The sequence below is a fragment of the Terrapene carolina genome, unplaced genomic scaffold (genome assembly GCF_002925995.2).
Source record: "Terrapene carolina triunguis isolate 2854851 unplaced genomic scaffold, T_m_triunguis-2.0 Scaffold58, whole genome shotgun sequence".
NCBI classification, from domain to species: Eukaryota; Metazoa; Chordata; order Testudines; family Emydidae; genus Terrapene; species Terrapene triunguis.
In genome coordinates, this window is record NW_020664409.1 from 11,304,675 (window position 1) to 11,329,630 (window position 24,956).

At 42.8% G+C, this 24,956-nt stretch overlaps 1 protein-coding gene across 2 annotated transcripts in view; it reads right to left on the bottom strand.

Moving 5' to 3' along the window:
- The window catches only part of DCDC2 (doublecortin domain containing 2), a 132,272-nt gene that overhangs the window by 81,253 nt on the left and 26,063 nt on the right, over window positions 1-24,956 (bottom strand). For both annotated transcript variants that reach the window (XM_026660519.1, XM_026660522.1), the window contains exon 3: window positions 20,580-20,631. In XM_026660519.1, coding sequence (XP_026516304.1) covers window positions 20,580-20,631 — 52 coding nt within the window. The remainder of the gene's footprint in view (window positions 1-20,579; window positions 20,632-24,956) is intronic.

Genomic DNA, 24,956 nt, shown 5'->3' on the forward strand with positions numbered 1-24,956 from the left:
CTCTCTAATCACAAAGAACAAACCATTTAGGTTATTCCCTGGTGTGTCCAATTAATTACTGTAGTTGTTTCTGCAAGCTGATGAAACCATAAATTTCTAGCCAAGTTCCTCAGTAGGCCACTATGTTGTTGCACTTGGCCCCTGAGGATAGATACAGTGTGAGAGCGGCTAAGGGCTCATTTATTATTGAAAGGTTTGTATTTCTGCCAATAATAGACACTATGGCTTCAGCCTGCAAGTCTGTCTTTTGGGTTACCCTCTAAACAAAGAGCCATTTTATTCCCAGCAGCCTTCTCTGGTCTATCTAGAAAACAAGATAGCCCCATTTTTAAATGAGCAAATCATTAGGGAATGCAAGATGGGAACAGTTTGGGTAAAGCCCTTATATTTTTCCCTTTTACTCCAAACGTGGCACAAGTAAGAACAAAATAAAACCCTACACAGTTCTGCACGTTTGTTAAAACCAAACATGCCTTATATTAAAGGCAAAAAAGCTACATTAGCACATTAAAGGTTGCCAGTTTAAGTCCACACACAAAAATCAGAAAGTAGAAAATGTTAAGGTTCCCAGAGCAACATTAACCCACTCTAACTGCACATAAATATTTGCCGTAGTAGACAGAGTAGAAGCTTTAGTAATTGACAATACTGCACACAGTGGCCCAGGTTGTGTCTAACAAGCACTGGACCTTTTGGGGGGCAGAACAGAACTGCACTGCTCTATAGGAAGTCCTTTTGGCATTCCCCACTGTACAATGGGAACAGACCTGCTGCATTGCTCCTAGGATTCTCTCTCACCCTTATTTGGACAGTTATGCTGCATTGGCAGGTCTGGAAGGGGCAGGTCTTCCCCTACCCTCTTTGGGGTGGCTACCCCTTCAAGGTCACCACTACAATTATGCCTGACCCTGGTTCAGGTGGCAAAAGGCAGGAAAGACTCTTTGCACCCACCTCCACACTGTGCACATGCCCAAAGACCAAGCACAATCTGGCCCTGTATATGTGGAATAGGTACAGGAGAAAGATAGAAGAAAAGAATAAACCGCAAAAAGAAACACTATCTGAAATACTATGGGGTTCTGCACCTGAGTTTTGCACACCATAAGTTTTCAAGTCAGTAAGTATGTAGCCACACAAGCATGCTCACTACAGTGCTACCATTTTAAACAAAGCACAGTGTATATAGCATTACAGACACTTAAAGCCTCATAACCACATTTCTCTCATTTACACATTGCTTTTCTGTTTCACATTTCCCTAACAGCACAGTCTTAACAGCTATCAGTTCACACATTAGACCGACTTCTGCCTAGCCATTGCTAAGCCATCTCTAGGTATGAAAAGAGCTGTATTTTCTAAGAGAGCAATATATTTTAAATACACAAAACACATAAATAAGAGTAGGGTGACCAGATGTCCCGATTTTATAGGGACAGTCCCGATTTTTGGGTCTTTTTCTTATATAGCTCCTATTACCCCCGACCCCCTGTCCCGATTTTTCACACTTGCTGTCTGGTCACCCTAAATAAGAGGCTGGATGCTCAGCCGGTGTAAAACAATGCAGTTCCATTGAAGTCAACGGAGCTATGCCAATTTACACCAGCTGAATATCTGGCTCAGTGTTTGTTTAAGGCATACATTGATGTGCTCATATTTCCTTTGTAGGAGAGACCACAATGGCATAGTGTCTGGAATAGTCTGACCCCTCCGGGGCTACAAAGTTACATATTAACCCAAGTGAAGCCTTGGGTAAATATTTGCACTTATGTTAAGAAGCCAGCACCACTAGAACCTAAATCCTCTAATGCACGGTAGTTTAATTTCACTTTAATCAGCATAGTTTTATTGACTTCCATGAGAATCTGGCCCTCTTATGCTTTCATATCCAAGCTCCCTCAATTTCTTTCAAATGGGCCATTTCAAGGCAGTTTCCACCTACCACCTGGTGAAAATTGCCTAGGTAATAATGTCTTATTTGTGTGAGGTCCCAGTTTATCGTGTTAAATGATAGCACACAGCAGGACTGTACAATTTTAAGAAAGGAAGCAAAGAGCACTGTATCCAACTTAAACTTCGGGGCAATTTTATGTTATTATTTAAATTAGAATTTGTCAGTATATAGGAGCCAACCCCAGTAGTCTTGTGAAATACAGCATGGTATCTCTAATGCTTACAACCATCATGGATGTCTCTGTTATATTTCATCTAAAAAGATGGCATCTCCAACACTGCTGTTCTGTTCCCTCTAATGCCATATTTGTTCATTATTGACTCAGTCAGAAGAGTACTATTACTGAATCAACAAAATGACTTTTTACAGCACACTGGGATTTTCTTGGAGGTCTCCCATACAACTACTAACTAAACCCAACTCAACTTAGCTTCTGAAATCTGATGAGCTCACAGACCCAGGTGGTCATGGCTTCTGAAATTCAAGCATTCACAGAACACTGATTCTGAGGCCTCTAAAGTGTGTATCTTTAAGCCAAACTTTCATCCTCACTTTTTGCAGCATGACTGAGGATCATAGCAAAACCTAGGGTACTAAAGCTGGGATTTCTATGCGAGGAAGTGCCTAAATCCCATTCATTTCAATGGAGTAGGGTGCCTAACTCCCTTAAGCCCCGTTGAAAATCCCAACCAGAATGTGCATTAAACTTCTAATAAAAGCATAAGAAAAAATTATCGTCATTCTATAACAAACACTCTATATATCATTTATCCTTATACTATAGTCCTTACAGGTATTTGTTAAATATTCATAAAATTTGGCAATAATATACACATACACACACTGCTAACTAATACTTGTACTTACATCTTCCACTGTTAACTGTTAGCAAAAAAAAAAAAAATATGTTTAGCAATTAAATAATTAACTTATATATACAATCAAATTATCTATAATAAACAAACAAGTTTCTATCTATCAGACAAAAATTCAGCATAAAACACTTTCTAAGTCTATTTTTTAAGTTTTAATAGAAAGTGATCTTGTGCTCTTGAAGGTGAGCGATTGAAGCATTAGTTTAACGCTAGCATTAGAACTATGTTAATGATGAATTTATTGCTCATGAAAATGAGAAATTGACAACACTGGGTTGAGCACCACTTGTGAAAGTGAAGTCTGCAATAGCACCACATTGTTCAGGCAACCCGAGCAGTATGCAATTCAATGCCTCAAGCTGAAATCACAATTAAGTAAAGTTACTGGTATGAAGACTTTCAGCAACACTGCAGGGGCACAGGCTATATTGGCTTGGGACTCAGAGACACATTCCAAGACTTTCATGAGTGTATTAACCATTAACAGGTAAAGAAAAAAGTACCTAAGAGTGACATTTGAATCAACAGAAGACCCTGTCTACACTGGGATCAGAACTATGCTTGCTACAACTGCGTCTCTCACAGCCAGAGCCATAAAACCAAAGATGTAGCAAATGGAATATTTCTCTTTGTGCTAATTAACATGTAAGCTTATTTGTTGATTACCATATTTATAGTTTTAGAATCTATGAATGGTAAGTTATATGACTTCACTTTCCTCCTTCTCCTCTCCCCTTTCCCACACAAAGAGAGGATAGTCTAGTTACAAATAAGAAACTTAGGCCCCAGTCTAGCAAAGTACTTAAACTTCTACTGGGCTGAGCGTATAACAGGACTTTGCAGAAGGTGCTCAACACTTTGCAGAATTAAGCTCTTAATACTTGAAAATTACATAGTTGATTGCATACTATTATCATTGTATTCTGTGGTGGGACACACCAATATTTAATCAGACATGAGAAGCAGTGGATTGCTGTGAGGGAAGGGGGGGAACTGCATCTGGTACATTAGGAAGATTGATTGAGACTAAAATCTAGGCAACTTTCGTCACCTTGAGGAGAGTTAAAAATAGAATGAAAGCATTCATCTTAGCTTGTCTTCTCCTTCCAGCAAGCAACAAACATGACTGCACATCTGCGATCTGAAATCCGTGCCAAAGGATGAAAGTCTGGAGGCACCTGCATTGATTGCTACGCTGATGGAATTCATTTAATTTCTAGCTAAAACATGACATGACTAAACTGATCTTCTGCCTTGCCCTAGCAAAGGGGCTCACCTGAACAGCTCCAAGCCTTCCCTCACATACCCACATGTATGTATAAAGCCATTCTTTGGGCCAGATTCTCAGCTGCTGTAAATCAGTGTAGCTTCATTAAAGTTGATAGCACTATTCCAATTTATAGCAGCAAAGGATATGGCCCACTGCTACTGCAGTAAGTATTACTATATGTCTATGGCAAAACTAGTGTCTGTCACATTACTCATTTTACTATAGAGCTAAATCTTTTGAAATTTGAAAGATTTCAACACAGTGTTGCATACCAAACTTATCAGCTCATATAATGAGCCATGGCTTGGCCAGCTTGTTACAATGGCCAGTTTGTTAACCCAGGAAAATTGAGAACAAATGCTTGCTTTCCCTAAGGGCAGAGCTAGGGACAAAAGAACTGAAACCCCATTAACATACATCATCCTGGATGTTCAAAGCTTGTGATGCAAATGAAAGTAGGTTCACGGTTCAATGGTCAAAAGCAAAGAAAAAAAGATAAATATCACCTTTATTTTATTTTATTTTAAAAGCTATCACAGCATATGAAACAATTTTATCCACCACATAAATATAAGATTTTTATTACTGGTGTTCTTTATGTATGCTTCTTAAAGATATAGGACCAGATTCACCAGCATGTTCTAAATGTTTTGTATCATTCCATTGACCCAAAGCAGTGACCGACCAATTACTCTAGGTTTATGGCTGTATTACATCACTGGATGGTGCAAAGCAACCACAATGTACCAGTGGACCTGGCCACAATTTCTTTATCTTTAGCTAGAGGCCTACCTCTATTGGCGTGGAAATAAAGTACTCCTAGATATGTCTAGAGCTGCTAGCTCTACAAAGACACACTTAACATCCATGGGCCATATTAACTCACTGGGTTCTCTCAGCTTCCACGGATAGTCTGGCATTTGGCAGCTTACACACAATCTTCTCTCCTGTCAACCAGCACAATCCCTATTGAGCATAACTGAGCAGGAAAGAGGCAGTGCCAGGCCAATATGTATTTGCTGATTCAGCAAATCTTCCAGGCAGCCTCTGACAGCAAGGCTCCTAGAGAGCCCCCACAAGCATTTAAAGCTGCCCTCTTCCACTGAAAACCATAAAGAAGGCTCCCGCTCACCTCCAGAGTAAATCTTACCCCACAGCAGCTACCTATGTCAATAGAAGAGCATTGTCGTTTGTACGGTACCCTCTGTGCCTATGTGGGCATATCTGGCCCCATGTATGCAAGTTCTGGAGGGAAAATTCTATTATATTCAACATGTATCACTGTAAACTCCTCAAGGCAGAGATTACAGGCCAGATCTTCAGTTGGCATAAACCAGGGTAGCTTCATTGGTTTCAACATATACTGATTTACATCAGCTGAGGATCTGATTTCATGTCTCTGTCTTGTCCAGCATCAAGTTCACCGTGGATGCTTAAATAATAATCTAGATAATCACCTGGAGAAACCTCATCAGAAACTAAATACATGGGGAGGGTCTGTTATGAGGAAGGGGCAGAAGGGGCTCAGCAACTTCACTCAGATTTTTCTCCTCATTCAAAATGAATGGACAGACTGGGGGTGCCTTCTACACAGCGTATTTGCTGTCTCACCCTTTTCACCTCTGACACCCTCAGGTTTGAGCTTCATTTAAGATAAAATAAAAGGTCTTTGCCCCCCAAGGGTGCAGAGAAAAGCTTGAAGATGTGGACCATAAAGGTTCAAAAACAAGAAAGCAAATTTTTAAAAAAGTATTATTTTTGAAAATCTCTTGATTTTTAATCCAATGTCGTGTGTGTGTTTGTGTGTGTGTGTGGACCTGATTTATGATTTTTGAACACTTGGGGAAGGCAATGCTGCTTACAGAAAATGCCAGTATTTATAATTACATGGAGTTGTACCTCATTAAAGACTGCAGAACTGGACCCCAAAAAATGAAAATATAGTTCGCTTCCTTGAAAACATCAGCCACATTAATTACCTAGAAGAGACTAATTAGCTACCCTTATGTTAAACCCAATACAAAACCTAAAATCTCCATGGGCTTGATCCAAAGCCCATTTAAGTCAGTGGGAGTCTTTCTGTTGACTTCAGAGGGCTTTGAACCAGTCCATAAATAAGCTCATTACAAAGGTACATGGAATTATAAAAATTAAGATAATCTCTTCCATATACATTGCTAATGCAGATGGCAGCAGAATGATTAGCTTTCCAAAATACATAATCCCAATTAGCAGTATGTACAAACCAAAAGATACCGTCTGGTCAATTCCATACTGATTCCTACTGGTATTAGTTTGATTATGAACACTCGGAATAGTAACTATGTTTGTATGTCTTGTTGTGCTAATTACGTTACCAGGATACTAACTACCAAACAATGCCATGCAAAATTTAACTTATAAAGATGTTGCTCCAGAGGTTTAAGAAACATATCAAAGGTTTCATTTGCAAGCTTTACACAATCATGGATAGAAAACTAAATCAAAACTTTGGCATCTGTACCCTATATTTTGACAATTTCATGCTGTATGTTATACCAGCAGCAACATTTTTAATACAGTTAATTATATCCCACTTCAGAAAATGAGGAATTCCATACTCAGCCCCTGAAGCAAATTGCGAAAGAAATCAAGTTTTTAAGATGTGGAGCAATAAAGAACACTTAAGGGGTCTTTATCAGGCATATTTGTATGGCAGTATGAATGGACATCATGCATACAATTAAATTGCTTCCAAGCATACAACAATATTTTGTGTATGCTATTTTTATAACAGGAGCTGTGATTGCTTATTGCTAAAAATCAGGAAAAATTTGCTTCCGTGAGGATTAGTTTGGCCTGGCAAAGCCGATCCCATCTTCAGCTGCATTCTGAGAGCACTGAAAAATGGGATAGTTCAACCATTTCTCAACTGTTTTCAGAAGTACCTCACGACATTTTTCCTCTACTGAAGAAATGGGAATTAATTTTCAGTGATCAATGGCTAAAAATCTAAGAACCAAATCAACAGTCCACTCACAGTGTCTACGTAACAGCAACTTTTTCTCAGTGGTTAGGTGTAGGAACTATTTGTCAGGTAACCCTAAATACAAAACTTCCAATAAATACAAAAAGCATAAATACTGGAATTAATTACAAGTATTTTTCATATCGATTTACACGATATGTCATAACAAAAAGTCTACCCAGCGTTAAGGATTTAATCATATGATAAATTGAGCTCCCAATATCAGCTCCCCAAATCAAATTATTACAAATTCATCAAGTTACAAACACGACCAGTGCAGACCAGGAAGACGTATTGTACCATCACTACTGTCTATTCTGAAAGAGGCATCAAAAAGGCTCAGACAGGTAGATCCAGAGAATTAACTGTCAAACTTTATGTAGCCCTTAGTGATTCTGAAATAATTAAGTCACAACATATAAATGAAAAACGGGAAGCAGCATTCCAGGATATGACAGAGAATGGCAGACATCCTCCAAAATACCTATACACATACCTCCTCACTGTGCTTTGGAGAAAATTCCAGTGGAAAGATATCAAATGCTTCTTCTACATTCTAGCAATTACTAACCTCTGCTGGAGAAGATGTGGGCATATTGGCCACCACACACTCACCTTCTGGACCTGCCCACAGACCCACACATTCTGGTCACACACATGAAAACTCACAGAAATCCTTTGACACATATTTCAAACAAAACCTCAAACTATTATGTCCTGATGGACACACCTCCAAATATCCATAATGACAAAGAGTGATACTTGCTCAAAATATTAACAGCTACTGAAAGAAAATGCATCATTATACTATGGCGGACAAAACGAGAACCTACAAGCTGTGCAGCATGGGGTACGGGTCACTTGTCGGTTTGAACTAGAGTAAATGGTGGATTCTCTGTAACTTGAAGTCTTTAAATCAAGATCTGAGGACTTCAGTAACTCAGCCAGAGGTTATGGGCCTATCACAGGTGTGAGTGGGTGAGGTTCTATGGTGTGTGATGTGCAGGAGGTCAGACTAGATGGTCCTTTCTGGCCTTAAAATCTATGAGTCTATGAAATACAAGAAATTAAAGGGATGAAATAAATCCCAGACAGAATCTGAAAATCCTAGGGACTGTTTGAAGATCACTGGGCTCTAGCCAGTACTCTACTTTTAACATATAAGAGACAAGGACAAATGGTAACAGCCCAGAATTAAAACCACATTACCTCACCCAGATAGGACATGCCCATCCATCCACCCACATAATAATACCTGGGCAGAAAGATTCTTATCCAACCTACTACACATCTGCCTACACTATACACAAACCCTACAATACGAGTTTGTGTACCTCTCTCTCTCTATGCTCCAATATATATTGACATGCCATTTTCTTATGTGCCTGTGAATGTCTTTTTAAAATACACACAACAAAAAGAAGCTATTATAATACAAATAATAATGATAATAATAAACAGTCTCACAGCTTGCCATGTGGTCACCTTGTTCCAGAAATCCATGTCAAAAACTGATCAGTGGATAAGACAACTGAAGGATGTTGCTGTTTAGAAAAAAATCTGTCTATTAGCTTTTAAGGACAAATATAACAATATGATCAGCAATGGGCCTTAACACAGGACCACCTAAAAACTCTGGAGAATAGATGTCATTCCATATGAACACTTATAATCTTCATTTGCACTTCTCAGTAACGGCAAACTAGTTCTTTAATATTATAGTACATACTCTCATTCAAATAAGGGCTTGTGACTCTCTGTTTTCACAGTAACGTGATGTTTACTTCAGTATGTTCAAATCTCTATCCTCCATAAAATATCTTTTCTTTTTCAATTGAGTATATTTTTCTGGATCAAATAAAGCTTAAAAGAAACTGTCACCTATAGGAGTTGCAAATACTGCATACAGTTCTGGTCACCCCATCTCAAAAACGATATATCATAATTAAAAAAGGTACAGAGAAAGGCAACAAAAATGATTAGGGGTATGGAACAGCTTCCATATGAGGAGAGGTTAAAACAATGGGGACTGTTCAGCTTAGAAAAGAGATGACTAAGGGGGAATATGATAGAAGTCTATAAAAGCATGAATGGTGTAGAGAAATTGAATAGGGAGTGTTATTTACCCCTTCACATAACAAAAGAACCAGGGGTCACCCAATGAAATTAATAGGCAGCAGGCTTAAAACAAAAATAAGGAAGCACTTTTTCACAAAACACACAGTCAGCCTGTGGAATTCATTGCCTGAGGATGTTATTAAGGCCAAAAGTATAACTGGGTTCAAAAAAGAATTAGATATGTTCATGGAGGATCGGTCTGTCAATGGCTATTAGCCAAGGTGGTCAGGGATGCAACCCCATGCTCTGGGTGTCCCTAAGCCTCTGCCAGAAGCTGAGATGGATGACAGGTATGGGAATGGATCACTTGATGATTGCCCTGTTTGTTCATTACAAACAATTAGGCTTTATTCATAATAATCAAATGGTAACTATGTTGACCCACCTTCCCTCCAGAGATTAGACAGTTTAACAACTCATTTGAGATACACCTGTACTGTAGATCAGTGGTTCTCAAAGCCGCTTTGAGGGAAGTGGCGCGGGCTGAGGGATGTGCCGGCTGCCCTTCCCGCAGCCCCCATTGGCCTGGAGCAGCGAACCGTGGCCAGTGGGAGCCGCGATCAGCCGAACCTGAGGACGCAGCAGGTAAACAAACTGGCCCGGCCCGCCAGGGGCTTTCCCTGAACAAGCGGCAGACCGGCTTTGAGAACCACTGCTGTAGATCATTTTAACTACAAAAGGAACGTATTCCTTCAAAATGAATTCTACTGCCAAAAGAGAGAAACCTGGGAAATATGTTGCATCAAGGTTGTAGCTTGAGTCAGGGTAAAATGTTTTTACACTACAGTATTTTTCCCATCAGTACTGCAGTAACAGGAATGAAGGTATATTTGTTTGTGTTGGAATAAAAGCCCATAAGGGGCCTGCCAGTGTAATTTACAGCAGCCCTGAGGCTGACATACAATTTGCCCCAGAATCAGGGAGCTGCAGCTGGCTCCTTTGCATTCTCCTTCACCTCCACTACTGAGTCTAGCTAATACTGGGCATAGTTGAGAATCTGATGCCATAAAACTGTTCTTCAGACCTTTTTCCCCAAACTTCCCAGGAAAACCTCCATGTGACAATTCTGGGGGTCTGCCTTGTTATTGGGGAAATTAAGGGATGTTGAAAATTTGATTTTTGATAGGAAGCTAGCTTCACCCTTAAGCACAGAGGAGCTACCACAATGCTGGGATATGGCAGATGTCTTGTTATTTATCTATCGGGATAAATGAGAAAATGGTGGGGAAGGAGAAGGAGGGAGACAGCAGTTGGTGCATGAATAGGAATCCTGATCCACATAAAAAACTTCTTACCCCGTCATTTTCACCAAATTTTCACCAACAAAATTCATCAACTGGAAATTTGGAATATTTCGACCAGTTGTAGAGGTATCCTTGTCACTGCAAGGATACAACAGGAAATACTGTCATGTTTCTGGTCTATTTTAAAAAACTGAATTTAGTTCTAAAGAGAAAGCCCTGTCAATCACCCCCAATGAGCACTCTCCTGCTGACATAGCCTGTGCACACTACTACTTATGCTGGCGTAATTTATGTTGCTCAGCGGGGTGTTTTTTCACACCCTTGAGCGACAAGTTTTGCTGACATAAGCGGTAGTGTAGAAATGGCTCAAGGCTGACTGCAAAGAGTTACAGAGGCGTCTCACAAAAGTGGGTGACTGGGCAACAAAATGGCAGATGAAATTCAACACTGATTAGTGCAAAGTAATGAACATTAGAAAAAATAATCCCAACTACACATATATAATGATGTATTCTAAATTAGCTGTTACCACTCAAGAAAGAGATCTTGGTGTCACTTTGGATAGTCCTCTGAAAACTTCCACTCAATACACAGCAGAGATCAAAAAGGCTAGGAGAATGTTAGGAACTATTACGAAAGGGATAGAAAATAAGACAGCAGCGAACCAGCTGAGCGGCGAACAGCAGAGGCTAACAGAGGGAGTTTGCCTGGGAGTTCGCCTGGAGAGAGCTCACTGAGGCTTTCATCTGCAGGTTTCTCTGAGTAGTTCCTGCAACAGCCAAGGAAGCTCTTAAGAGGACAGGGATATGGAAGGTGAGCGATCAGCTGTTGTAACCTGCACAGGTTGTGCCATGTTTGTCTTTCTTCCACAGGACAGAAGCGACTTTGTCTGTACAAAGTGCAAGCTGGTCTCCATATTGGAAGAGAAGGTTCGAGGGCTGGAGAAACGAGTATCAACACTGCGTTGCATAAGGGAAAATGAAGATTTCCTGGACAGATGTCAGGAGATGCTTCTACGGCCACAATGTTCTGAAGATTCAGAGCAGGCACAGCAGGGACAGAAGGATTGTGAAGAGGTTTGGCAGCATGTGACCTCCAGCAGGAGAAAGAGGAGCGTCCATGCACCAGCAATGGAGATACAGGTGAGCAATCGTTTCCATGTTCTCTCCACAGGTACTAATGCGGAGAGTGGACTAGATGACCCATCTGAGGGAAGGGAGCAGAAGGAGACTCCACCGATTGGAAGGCAAAAGATGCACTGTCCTAGGGATGGGGGTTCCACGACCACCACTCCCAAGAGGAGGAGGAGGGTGGTGGTGGTCGGGGACTCCCTCCTCAGGGGGACTGAGTCATCTATCTGCCGCCCCGACCGGGAAAACCGAGAGGTCTGCTGCTTGCCAGGAGCTAGGATACACGATGTGACAGAGAGACTGCCGAGACTCATCAAGCCCTCGGATCGCTACCCCTTCCTGCTTCTCCACGTGGACACCAATGATACTGCCAAGAATGACCTTGAGCGGATCACTGCAGACTACGTGGCTCTGGGAAGAAGGATAAAGGAATTTGAGGCGCAAGTGGTGTTCTCGTCCATCCTCCCTGTGCAAGGAAAAGGCCTGGGTAGAGACCGTCGAATCGTGGAAGTCAATGAATGGCTACGCAGGTGGTGTCGGAGAGAAGGCTTTGGATTCTTCGACCATGGGATGGTGTTCCAAGAAGGAGAAGTGCTAGGCAGAGACGGGCTCCACCTAACGAAGAGAGGGAAGAGCATCTTCGCCAGCAGGCTGGCTAACCTAGTGAGGAGGGCTTTAAACTAGGTTCACCGGGGGAAGGAGACCAAAGCCCTGAGGTAAGTGGGGAAATAGGATCCTGGGAGGAAGCACAAGCAGGAGAGAGCAAGAGGGGAGGACTCCTGTCTCATGCTGAGAAAGAGGGACGATCGATGAGTTATCTTAAGTGCCTATACACAAATGCAAGAAGCATGGGAAACAAGCAGGGAGAACTGGAAGTCCTGGCACAGTCAGGGAACTATGATGTGATTGGAATAACAGAGACTTGGTGGGATAACTCACATGACTGGAGTACTGTCATGGATGGATATAAACTGTTCAGGAAGGACAGGCAGGGCAGAAAAGGTGGGGGAGTTGCGTTGTATGTAAGAGAGGAGTATGACTGCTCAGAGCTCCGGTATGAAACTGCAGAAAAACCTGAGAGTCTCTGGAAAAAGTTGAGAAGTGTGAGCAACAAGGGTGATGTCGTGGTTGGAGTCTGCTATAGACCACCAGACCAGGGGGATGAGGTGGATGAGGCTTTCTTCTGGCAACTAGCAGAAGTTGCTAGATCGCAGGCCCTGGTTCTCATGGGAGACTTTAATCACCCTGATATCTGCTGGGAGAGCAATACAGCGGTGCACAGACAATCCAGGAAGTTTTTGGAAAGTGTAGGGGACAATTTCCTGGTGCAAGTGCTGGAGGAACCAACTAGGGGCAGAGCTTTTCTTGACCTGCTGCTCACAAACAGGGAAGAATTAGTAGGGGAAGCAAAAGTGGATGGGAACCTGGGAGGCAGTGACCATGAGATGGTCGAGTTCAGGATCCTGACACAAGGAAGAAAGGAGAGCAACAGAATACGGACCCTGGACTTCAGAAAAGCAGACTTTGACTCCCTCAGGGAACTGATGGGCAGGATCCCCTGGGAGAATAACATGAGGGGGAAAGGAGTCCAGGAGAGCTGGCTGTATTTTAAAGAATCCTTATTGCGGTTGCAGGAACAAACCATCCCAATGTGTAGAAAGAATAGTAAATATGGCAGGCGACCAGCTTGGCTAAACAGTGAAATCCTTGCTGATCTTAAACGCAAAAAAGAAGCTTACAAGAAGTGGAAGGTTGGACAAATGACCAGGGAGGAGTATAAAACTATTGCTCAGGCATGCAGGAATGAAATCAGGAAGGCCAAATCACACTTGGAGTTGCAGCTAGCAAGAGATGTTAAGAGTAACAAGAAGGGTTTCTTCAGGTATGTTAGCAACAAGAAGAAAGTCAAGGAAAGTGTGGGCCCCTTACTGAATGAGGGAGGCAACCTAGTGACCGAGGATGTGGAAAAAGCTAATGTACTCAATGCTTTTTTTGCCTCTGTCTTCACGAACAAGGTCAGCTCCCAGACTGCTGCACTGGGCAGCACAATATGGGGAGAAGGTGACCAGCCCTATGTGGAGAAAGAAGTGGTTCGGCACTATTTAGAAAAACTGGACGTGCACAAGTCCATGGGGCCGGATGCGCTGCATCCGAGGGTGCTAAAGGAGTTGGCGGATGAGATTGCAGAGCCATTAGCCATTATTTTTAAAAACTCATGGCGATCGGGGGAGGTCCCGGATGACTGGAAAAAGGCTAATGTAGTGCCCATCTTTAAAAAAGGGAAGAAGGAGGATCCGGGGAACTACAGGCCAGTCAGCCTCACCTCAGTCCCTGGAAAAATCATGGAACAGGTCCTCAAGGAATCAATTATGAAACACTTAGAGGAGAGGAAAGTGATCAGGAACAGTCAGCATGGATTCACCAAGGGGAAGTCGTACCTGACTAACCTAATTGCCTTCTATGATGAGATAACTGGCTCTGTGGATGAGGGGAAAGCAGTGGATGTGTTATGCCTTGACTTTAGCAAAGCTTTTGATACGGTCTCCCACAGTATTCTTGCCGCCAAGTTAAAGAAGTATGGGCTGGATGAATGGACTGTAAGGTGGATAGAAAGCTGGCTAGATCGTCGGGCTCAACGGGTAGTGATCAATGGCTCCATGTCTAGTTGGCAGCCGGTTTCAAGCGGAGTGCCCCAAGGGTCGGTCCTGGGGCCGGTTTTGTTTAATATCTTTATTAATGATCTGGAGGATGGTGTGGACTGCACTCTCAGCAAGTTTGCAGATGACACTAAACTAGGAGGCGTGGTAGATACACTAGAGGGTAGGGATCGGATACAGAGGGACCTAGACAAATTAGAGGATTGGGCCAAAAAAAACCTGATGAGGTTCAACAAGGATAAGTGCAGAGTCCTGCACTTAGGACGGAAGAATCCCATGCACTGCTACAGACTAGGGATCGAATGGCTAGGTAGCAGTTCTGCAGAAAAGGACCTAGGGATCACAGTGGACGAGAAGCTGGATATGAGTCAACAGTGTGCTCTTGTTGCCAAGAAGGCTAACGGCATTTTGGGCTGTATAAGTAGGGGCATTGCCAGCAGATCGAGGAACGTGATCGTTCCCCTTTATTCGACATTGGTGAGGCCTCATCTGGAATACTGTGTCCAGTTTTGGGCCCCACACTACAAGAAGGATGTGGAAAAATTGGAAAGAGTCCAGCGGAGGGCAACAAAAATGATTAGGGGTCTGGAGCACATGACTTATGAGGAGAGGCTGAGGGAACTGGGATTGTTTAGTCTCCAGAAGAGAAGAATGAGGGGGGATTTGATAGCAGCCTTCAACTACCTGAAGGGGGGTTCCAAAGAGGATGGAGCTCGGCTGTTCTCAGTGGTGGCAGATGACAGAACAAGGAGCAATGGTCTCAAGTTGCAGTGGGGGAGGTCCAGGTTGGATATTAGGAAACACTATTTCACTAGGAGGGTGGTGAAGCACTGGAATGCGTTACCTAGGGAGGTGGTGGAGTCTCCTTCCTTGGAGGTTTTTAAGGCCCGGCTTGACAAAGCCCTGGCTGGGATGATTTAGTTGGGAATTGGTCCTGCTTTGAGCAGGGGGTTGGACTAGATGACCTCTTGAGGTCCCTTCCAACCCTGATATTCTATGATTCTATGATTCTATAAGAAAGAAAATATCATAATGCCACTATATAAATCCAGAGTGCACCCACACTTTGAATACTGTGTCCACTTTTAGTCGCCCCATCTCAAAAAGGATATAGTGGAACTGGAAAAGGTTAGGAGGAGGGCAACAAAGAAGATCCAAAATATAGAGCAGCTTCCATATGAGGAGAGACTAAAAAGATTAGGGCTGTTCAGTTTAGAAAAGGGACAACTAAAAGGGAGGTATGATAGAAGTCTATAAAATCATGACTAGTGTGGAAAAAATGAATAGAGAAGTGTTATTTTCCTCTTCCCACAATACAAAAACCAAGGATCACTCAATGAAATTAATAGGCAGCAGGTTTAATACAAAGTAAACAAGAGGAAGTACGTTAACCTGTGGAACTCATTGCCATGGGATGTTGTGATGGCCAAAAGTATAACTGGGTTCAAAAAAGAACTAAATAAATTCATGGAGGATGCGTCCTTGGCTATTAGCCAAGATGGTCAGGGATTCAACACCATGCGTAGGGGCTACCCTAAACCCTTGACTGCCAGAAGCCAAGAAGAGAAGACAGGCTTGGAGCACTCCAGCTGCCCTGTTCTGTATACTTCCCCTGAAGCTTTGGTACTGCCCACTGTAGCAGGCAAGATACTGGGCTACATGGACCATTGGTCAGACCCAATATGGCCGCTTTTGTGTTTCTTTTGTGCTGAGGGATGAGGGCGCCTGACCAGTTCCATCTTCTTTCTAAGAAGGCTTAGGAAGAGGCAGAACTGATGGGGAGGGCAGATGTTTTCTCACCCTCCTCAGCACAACAAGAAGAGGCAAGGCAGTGGCAGTTGTCTTTAGAAAAAGAGCTTCCCTTACCCTGATGGTAGCCAGGAGCTGCTTGTGAAGCCACCAGTAAGCTCCTTGGTCAACATTTAGCACTAGGCAGCCCTGATCTGGATGGGTGCTCTTGTGGCTAGTGGAATACAATTAATTAATTAATTAATTAATTAAACAAAATATAAAATAGCTTCCTCTGCTTTTTTCCTTAAGCTCTCAGAAAACTGAAAAGGTAGGCTCTGATGAGTGCATTTGCAGAAGCTGAGCCATAAATATCTTTCCTTACCAATTTTGTCCCTTTCCCTTAGGCAAGTACTGAATTTTTTTTAATGAAACAAACTAGGAAGGCTTTATTTATGAAATTCTATTTAAATTAATGCTTTATCATACCAAACCATCTTTGTGGAACAGCATCAAAAATTCCCACACAGTGCTAGGAATAAAAATGCATAGCAAACAGGGAGAATAAAAACAAAATATTGGTTTTTGGTCCCCTACCTCCTCCCAAAATGTATGGTTTATTTTTAATTCCATAACAATGAAGTGGTATATTAGCAAAAAGTAAAACAGGACTTGCTTCATCAAAAAGCTATTTTACACAAATAAATCTGGAGATTAAAGTTCTTGGCAGTAACCCTTTAAAGGAGATTTTCTAATGAAATGTTAATGCATTAAAAACAGTTGGTGCCATGTAGCTGCTCTTCATATCCCTAGATGAACATTTACAGATTATTTGGTTTAATTTTATTTTTAGACTCCTATACTCAAATACATTAATTACACAGAATTAAACAGCTAGCTATGTCTGCATTAGATACTCTGAAGATAACAAACAGAATCCAAAGTGCAAGTAAAATGCAAATTGAGATATGGGAAAATACTTGAAATATTATGTGAAAGCAAACAGTTTATTTTTAAAATGTAATGTAGTCAAAAACCCAACTATCTATCCAAAGATAGTTTGATGGAAAATTTTCAGCCAGCCCCAACCAGAGCATCCAAGCTCACCTGTACCTTTTGAACAGTGACAATATAATATCAAGTAGGGTAGGGTATTCAGTCTTTACCACTTCCAATATTGTGCAGAACCTAATGTGTTCGGCAATGGTATGATCCTGTGGGATGAGAGTCCACGTCACTCGGATATAGAAATAACTTTTTTTTGTTATATCTCAGCGACATTTCTTTTTACAACTCCTGGCTAATGAAGAACATCAATCCCAGGAACTATCCTTTCAGAAGTATAAAGCACTCTTAGTAGTGCAAATAGGGGTTTAATGTATGTCACCTGGGGTAACAGACACTTAATAATGAGAGATCCTCAAAGTTGAGCAGTATTAGCACCCGACAGACATTTGGTGTGATGCTGTGATATTCTTCATCATCCAAAGGATGTAAAATGTGACACATTCTGTCTGCTAAAAAACTATTTTAAATGTTGTATGTGAAAATCTGTGAGTCTTTTACCTATTATTACTACAAGTAACATCTAGGAGTACTATACATGAAATATTTTTTCAGTTAACTTACATTGCACATTGAGCAGCCCTTTATAGGAAAGTATTTTCACTATCTCCCTGTATAATCAGTTGGTTCTTTTTCCCTGTTATTTGTTAGTCTTAATGTAATGGAGTGGCACCCATGAGCACCCTTTCTGATTGGGTGTGTCTGCAGTCTTTAAACAGTCCTGGCCCATATCCCCAGGGTTTGTTCCCTGAAGGCAATGGTTTCACCCTCTTGGTCTCTTCAGGCCCCAGCTCTCCAGCTGGGCCTCTTAACTGTTCAGTTCCCCTTCTGGGGATTTATTGCTGTACGATTATAGGCCACTTTCCCAGTAGCCTATGTGGGGAGGACCTGCCTCTCCTCCCCACCCCCCACTACTCCAGGTCCTGCCAGGGACCCTAAGAATAGCAGCCACATGCTGCCACGTCCCTTTAATGAAACTATTTCAGTTCCCTGGACCACTTCCCTGCAGCCCCAGCCTTCACCGATGTGTCACCCTTTCTGTAGGGCTGAAGTCTTGTATTCAGTCCCAGCAGCCCTCCAGAAGTTCCTTCTTGCTCCCCTGGTCACTGCCAGTACTGAGCTGTCCATGGTGCTGCATTTCCCTTTGGTCAGCCAGGAGCACCAGCTGCACTCCTCTGGCTCTAGCAAGGAACTGACTCTGGGCTGCACTGCAGCTCCTTTTATAGTAGCCTGCAACCCTCTGATTGGCTAGGCCTTCACAGCCTCTCTAGGCCACTCAGAGGACTTAACTCTATTGCTCCTTTCCTGGGATGGGTGTGGCAGGACCCTGAGGCATCCAGCAAGGGGTTTCTGGGCTTAGTCCACCCCGTCACACCTTTACACAGCAAAAGGGAGAGAGAAGCAATTTTTAAAATAAAAAAAAAATGAAATGAAATACTGACTTGACCTATGCCGAGGGCCTATATTGTGTCCCTGAGGTGCATACATAACTCTTAGTAACTTTGCACAAGAAAGAAGTTGCCACAGTGCAAACATGGACTGTGCAAGCTTTCCCACACCATTTGTCAATGAAGCCTGTTCCTGACCTGCGATATCTTTATTATTCCAGTGAAGGGTCTCTTCTGAGCAAAGTCTGTGAATCTGGCCGAAATTAGTTGACTTGTTTGTGGTTTGGTAAGGTGGACAAATGGAAACTACGATGAAGCCATCCCACTGATTCTCAGTTGTGATCCAAATCAGAATGTAAAATTCTTCTTAAAGGGTAAAAGGCTTATGCACTTACCCACTGGGGCACTTGTCTTAACCTCCAACTCGCGCACACAACACAATGGTGCAGAGTAATGTGAGCTGAAATTGTTGTTTTTCAAAACAGTTAAGCATCTATCTGATGCCATATTTACACTGGGGCACTGCAAGGAACAAAAAAGAATTCCTCCCACATCTCAAGGGTGAGCTATGCATTGCTGGGTCAGAGAAAGTAATTTGAAATTTTTTCTGTAAATATATTTTCACTGTGATGTATGACTCCTGTTAATTATTGAAAGCATTGCATGCCTAATTCCCATTGTACATCACTGAAAAGGTGCCTAAAGATTCCCTTCTTAGGCTATGTATACACTACAGCTTAAGTCAGTATAACTTACTCACTCATAGGTGTGTGAATAAGCCACCCCTCTGAGTGACATAAGTTACACTGTCCTAAGCGCTGGTGTGGACAGTGCTATGTCGGTGGAAGAGCTTCTTCTGCCGACTCAGCTACCAGCCGCTCGTGGGGGCTGGAGTAATTAAATTGATGGGAGAGCTCTCTCCTGTCAGCTTAGAGCATCTGCAGTAGCAGCACTACAGTGGTGCAGCTGCAAGTGCTGTAGTGTAGCCATAGCTAGTCTGTGTATGGCCCTTGGCCATGGAATACACTACCACTAGATATCAGGATGATTACAAGTTTCTCTACTCTTAACGCCGGTGCAAGATACACCCCTTTTAAGCAGGGCTTTTCCCAGTAGTGGAGCAGTGTAACAGCCTTTGCAGACTGGAACCAGGTGAGTAGGAAGCTCAAAAAAAGGCGGAGCATTAGGTTCATTTTAGGGCATATTCTGGTGTGTTATAATGCTTACTCCTGTATCTAGGGTGAAATCCTGGCTCCATTGAAGTCAATGACAAAACTCCCACTGACTTCAGTGGGGCCAGGATTTGACATCTAGTGCCTAGAAGCAAAGGTGCTGTGTGCATTAGAAATGCAGATAGATATAAAAACTGGTGAAGCAGCATTATTTTCTCACTGATGCAATTATTGTTTACTTTCTGTTACAGATTTGATAAGAAAGACCTTTACTGATTCCTCTTGGAGTTTGTTTCATTTCCTTGTTAGGTTAAAACGCCTATTCCCAGCAGTCACATGTCTCTTACATAAGCCTTAGAGGTCAGTGTAGGACTATAGGGCTCTCGGGAAAATGAGAGTTCTGCTTTGCAAAAAAACAACAACAAACAAAAAACACCAAAGGTTTTGGAATTTGGTTTCATTCTCTTGGTCTCTCTTTGGTTTTGACCAGAAATTCCATTATGGACCTGAGAAATCTTCCAGACAAAAAGTTTTGGTTTCCCGACCAGCTCAAGAAGGGTGTCCATATTTTTTTCTAAAATTTGTCAGCCAGAACATGGAAAACTGATTTTTTTTTCAACAAAACTTTTTTCATTTTCATCAAAATTTTCCACAGCAAAGAGCTTCATTTTCTAATCACATCTAATGATGACAGCAATAAAATGTTTGTACTGATGCTTTATTTTATTGCTAGACCTGCCAGCTGTCAGAGCTGAAAGGAAGATAACCAGTTCATCACAGTCAGAATTAAAATGTGGGAAGTGTGGATGGGGCTAACGGCCACATCAATAACATCTTCATAATGTTGAAGAACTTGGTTTTGATCATTTCTGAACATGAGATACCAAAGCACAAACCGAAATTTTCAATACGAAATGTAGAGATGACACTAGTATTAATGTTAGATTTTTTTAAAAATAGTTGAGTCTCATTACCTCATTATTGACTTCTGCAGGCTTTTTCTTTGCCTCTCCTATGTCCAGATAGCTTGGGGAAGAGAAAAGAATGGTATAGGTTACTTATAGCTGCATTTAATCTCAACAACAAATATTTTTTCTTATATTTAATTAAATTAGCATGAGTGAAATAAGATGTAGAGAGTTTTCACTTATATAATTATAACCAAAGTTTTATACTGAAACAAACTGACCACTTGCAGCACTGAAAAGAAACCATGCCACAATCGCATAAAGTGCTCTTAATTCAGGTTTCTAATTAAAAAGTTTACCAGATGCCTACAAGTCAGAGACCGATACAAAAGACAGAGGAGGAGTCACCAGCTAGAGTCAGGAACCCAGTCCTGGTAAAAAGCACAGCCCCTCACTAATCCAGTTCTTAGAAAGAGGCTCAGTTACTACTGTGATGAGGGACAGTAAATAGATTAGATGTATAGGTGTTGTGCTAGGATTCCTGTCAGGGTGCTAACTCTGGCCCCTGCTCCAGGATTCCATCTTTCTGATCAGCCTCTAGTACAGAGGTGGGCAAACTACGGCCTGTGGGCAACATCTGGCCAGCGGGACTGTCCTGCCAGGCCTTTGAGCTCCTGGCAGGGGATGCTAGCCCCCACCCCTCCCCTGCTGTCCTCCCTCCCCCGCAGCCTCAGCTCACCGTGCCACCAGCGCTCTGGGCAGCAGGGCTGCGAGCTCCTGCCAGGCGGCGGGGCTGTGAGCTCCTGCCGGGCGGCACGGCTGCGAGAGCTGCCAGCCTGCCCTGGTGCTCTAGACTGCACGACGGTGTGGCTGACTCTGGCCGGACGGTGCGGCTGCCAGGCCTGGTGCTCTGAGCAGTAAGGGGGCAGGGAGCGGGGGCTTGGATAAGGGGCAGGAGGTCCCAGGGAGCAGTCAGGGGACAGGGAGCAGGGGGGCTGGATAGGCATGGGAGTCCAAGTACTGTAGTGCAATCTCTTTATCATGAAAGTTGAACTTACAAATGTAGAATTATGTACAAAAAAAACTGCATTCAAAAATAAAACAATGTAAAACTTTAGAGCCTACAAGTCCACTCAGTCCTACTTCTTGGTCAGCAAATCACTCAGACAAACAAGGTTGGTTACAATTTGCAGGAGATAATGCTGCCCGCTTCTTGTTTACAATGTCACCTGAAAGTGAGAACAGGCATTCGCATGGCACTGTTGTAGCTGGTTATTTACATGCCAGATGCGCTAAAGATTCATATGTCCCTTCATGTTTCAACCACCATTCCAGAGGACATGCTTCCATGCTGATGATGGGTTCTGCTTGATAACGATCCAAAGCAGTGTAGACTGACGCATGTTCATTTTCATCATCTGAGTCAGATGCCACTAGCAGAAGGTTGATTTTTTTATTTTATTTTTTTTTGGTGGTTTGGGTTCTGTAGTTTCCGCATGTGTTGCTCTTTAAGACTTGTAAAAGCATGCTCCACATCTCGTCCCTCTCAGATTTTGGACGGCACTTCAGATTCTTAAACCTTGGGTTGAGTGCTGTCGCTATTTTTAGAAATCTCACATCGGTCACTTCTTTGCATTTTGTCAAATCTGCTGTGAAAGTGTTCTTAAAATGAACATGTGCTGGGTCATCATCTGAGACTGCTATAACTTGAAATATATGCAGAATGCAGGTAAAACCAAGCAGGAGACATACAATTCTCTCCCCAAGGAGTACAGTCCCAAATTTAATTGACGCATTATTTTTTTTAACGAGCATCATCAGCATGGAAGCATGTCTTCTCGAATGGTGACCGAAGCATGGAAGGGACATACGAATGTTTAGCATATCTGGCATGTAAATACCTTGCAACACCAGCTACAAAATTGCCATGCGAACGCCTGTTCTCACTTTCAGGTGACATTGTAAATAAGAAGCAGGCAGCAGTATCTTCCGTCAATGTAAACAAACTTGTTTGTTTTAGCAACTGGCAGAATAAGAAGTGGGACTGAGTGGACTTGTAGGCTCTGAAGTTTTACACTGTTTTGTTTTTGAGTGCAATTATGTAACCAAAAAAAAATCTGCATTTGTAAGCTACGCTTTCACAATAAAGAGATAGAATATCAAGATTGGAAGGGACCTCAGGAGGCCATCTAGTCCAACCCCCTGTTCAAAGCAGGACCAAGCCCCAGACAGATTTTTGCCCCAGATCTCTAAATGGCACCCTCAAGGATTGAACTCACAACCCTGGGTTTAGCAGGCCAATGCTCAAACCACTGAGCTATCCCTCCCTCCTGCACTTAAGTACTTGTATGAGGTGAATTGAAAAATACTATTTCTTTTATGATTTTTACAGTGCATATATATGTAATAACAAAATAATATAAAGTGAGCACTGTGCACTTTTGTATTCTGTGTTGTAATTGAAATCAATATTGAAAATGTAGAAAAACATCCAAAAATATTTAATAAATTTCAATTGGCATTCTATTGTTATAAGTGCGATTAATAGCAATTAATCTTTTGAGTTAATCGCATGAGTTAACTGCGATGAATTGACAGCCCTAATTAAAACCTATATTCCCACACAAAAAAACGTTGATAAGGTGACATTTGAACTGCAGTACGCATTGGTTGTTTGTGTGAAAGTAGAATGAATTATATTGTTAAAATAGAATGGATTAAAGAAATGCTGTATGTTCCTTTAAGCAGGAATAAGGAATGTTGAAATATAGTTGTCAGGAAGAGAAACATTAAGGTATGAAAAAATGGGTCCACTTAAGCTGATGGTGCGATATTAACAGGAGATTGGTAACAGTTAGTAAGGAAATAAGATATGTATGTCTAACCCCAGGTAAACTTATCAGTTCTGCTTCCTTTTGTTATCTTGTTAAGTTCGGGCCCTTTTATCTGTATAAATAAGATAGTTTGAGTCTTGCATGGTACTCACATTATCTGGGTGTATTAGCAGAGTGCTTTGCTAATAAACAGAGTGGTCTGACAAATTGTGAGTCCTGAGTCTGACTTTGACAACTGCATATTGCCTTTCAAGAAAATTAGAGTTAAAAAAAAAACACCTCGTGCTTAGGAACTTGGGGTTGGACTCCTTGAACAAAGCACCCTAACTAACTTAACTCTGCCCACATAGTTATACGCTGAAAAACTAAGAAAAATATAGGTCTCCGATGTGTGCCAGGCACCAGGAGCTGAGAATGCACAGCGATTTTGGCTATAACTCTGTGCAGGAACGTGCAATGGTGCATGTGCTGGAGCCCAGGATGCTGCAGTGGGTAGTTGTATCTCAACACAGTGCTTCGTTTTGGCACTTCCTGCAGAAGTTAAAGATGAACTAGCAGATGGCTGGAGTTCAAGTGTCTCCTTTAAGCTGTCTTTGCCAGGAGCATCAGATTCATTGGCAGCTGGTCAGTGTTCAATACAGGGTTTTCCCCATTAGCACTTCCAGTTGGAAGACACACATGCATCTGCAGGCAATCATCACTCAGTGCAGGGTCTGCCCAGTGGCATTTTCTGCTGGGAGTTCCACATGCATCTGCAGGTGAGCTGAGTTTGGTAGAGGGTCTCCTCAACAGATTTTCTTGAAAGCAGTCACAAAAGTATTGGTAGATGAGCAGAGTTTGATACACATCTCCCATTGGCACTTTCTGCTGGGAATCCAGGATGCAAGCATAGTCTCCCAAAAGCATTATTGCTCTGTGGTCAGTGGCTGGGATCTGATGTGTCAGTGAGTCAAAAAACTTCTTGTGGCAAAATTTCAAATTAAGGAAGTCTGCATAAAAATGACGTTGCAATGAAAAAACACCATTAACCTGGAAATAGCGATGCCAAAGCACCAAGGCTCTAGAGCAGGGGTCGGCAACCTACGGCACGCATGCCAAACACAGCACGCGAGCCGATTTTGAGTGGCATGCAGCTCCCTGCCGCGGTCCCGGCCCCCAGCCCCACTCAGCCCCCCCGCCCACCGCTCTCCCCTGCGGGGGCAGGAGGCAGAAGCTTGGTTCTGCGGCAGCCAAGCTTCCCCACTCCCCCACTTCTTCCCCCAGTGGTGCTTTCCTGCCCCGTCTCCTCTCCGTCCCCCGTCTCCTCTCCGTCAGCTGATGGCCCGAGCGAGGGGGAGGGGGAAGAGCGGCAGCGTGCACACAGCTCCGTAGAGCAGGCAGAGAGAGGTAGGTACGGAGCCTGGGGGAAGGGGGTGGAACAGGGCATATCCCTTCCAGCCCCCTGCCATGAGCCGCTCAGGGCAGGGGGCTGGGAGCACCCCCACGAGCCGAGCACCCCAGCCTTCTGCCCTGCATCCCCCAGCCCTCTGCCCTGAACCACCCACACCCCAACACACACCCAGCCTTCTGCCCTGCACCCCCACACACCCCCAGCCCTCTGCCCTGAACC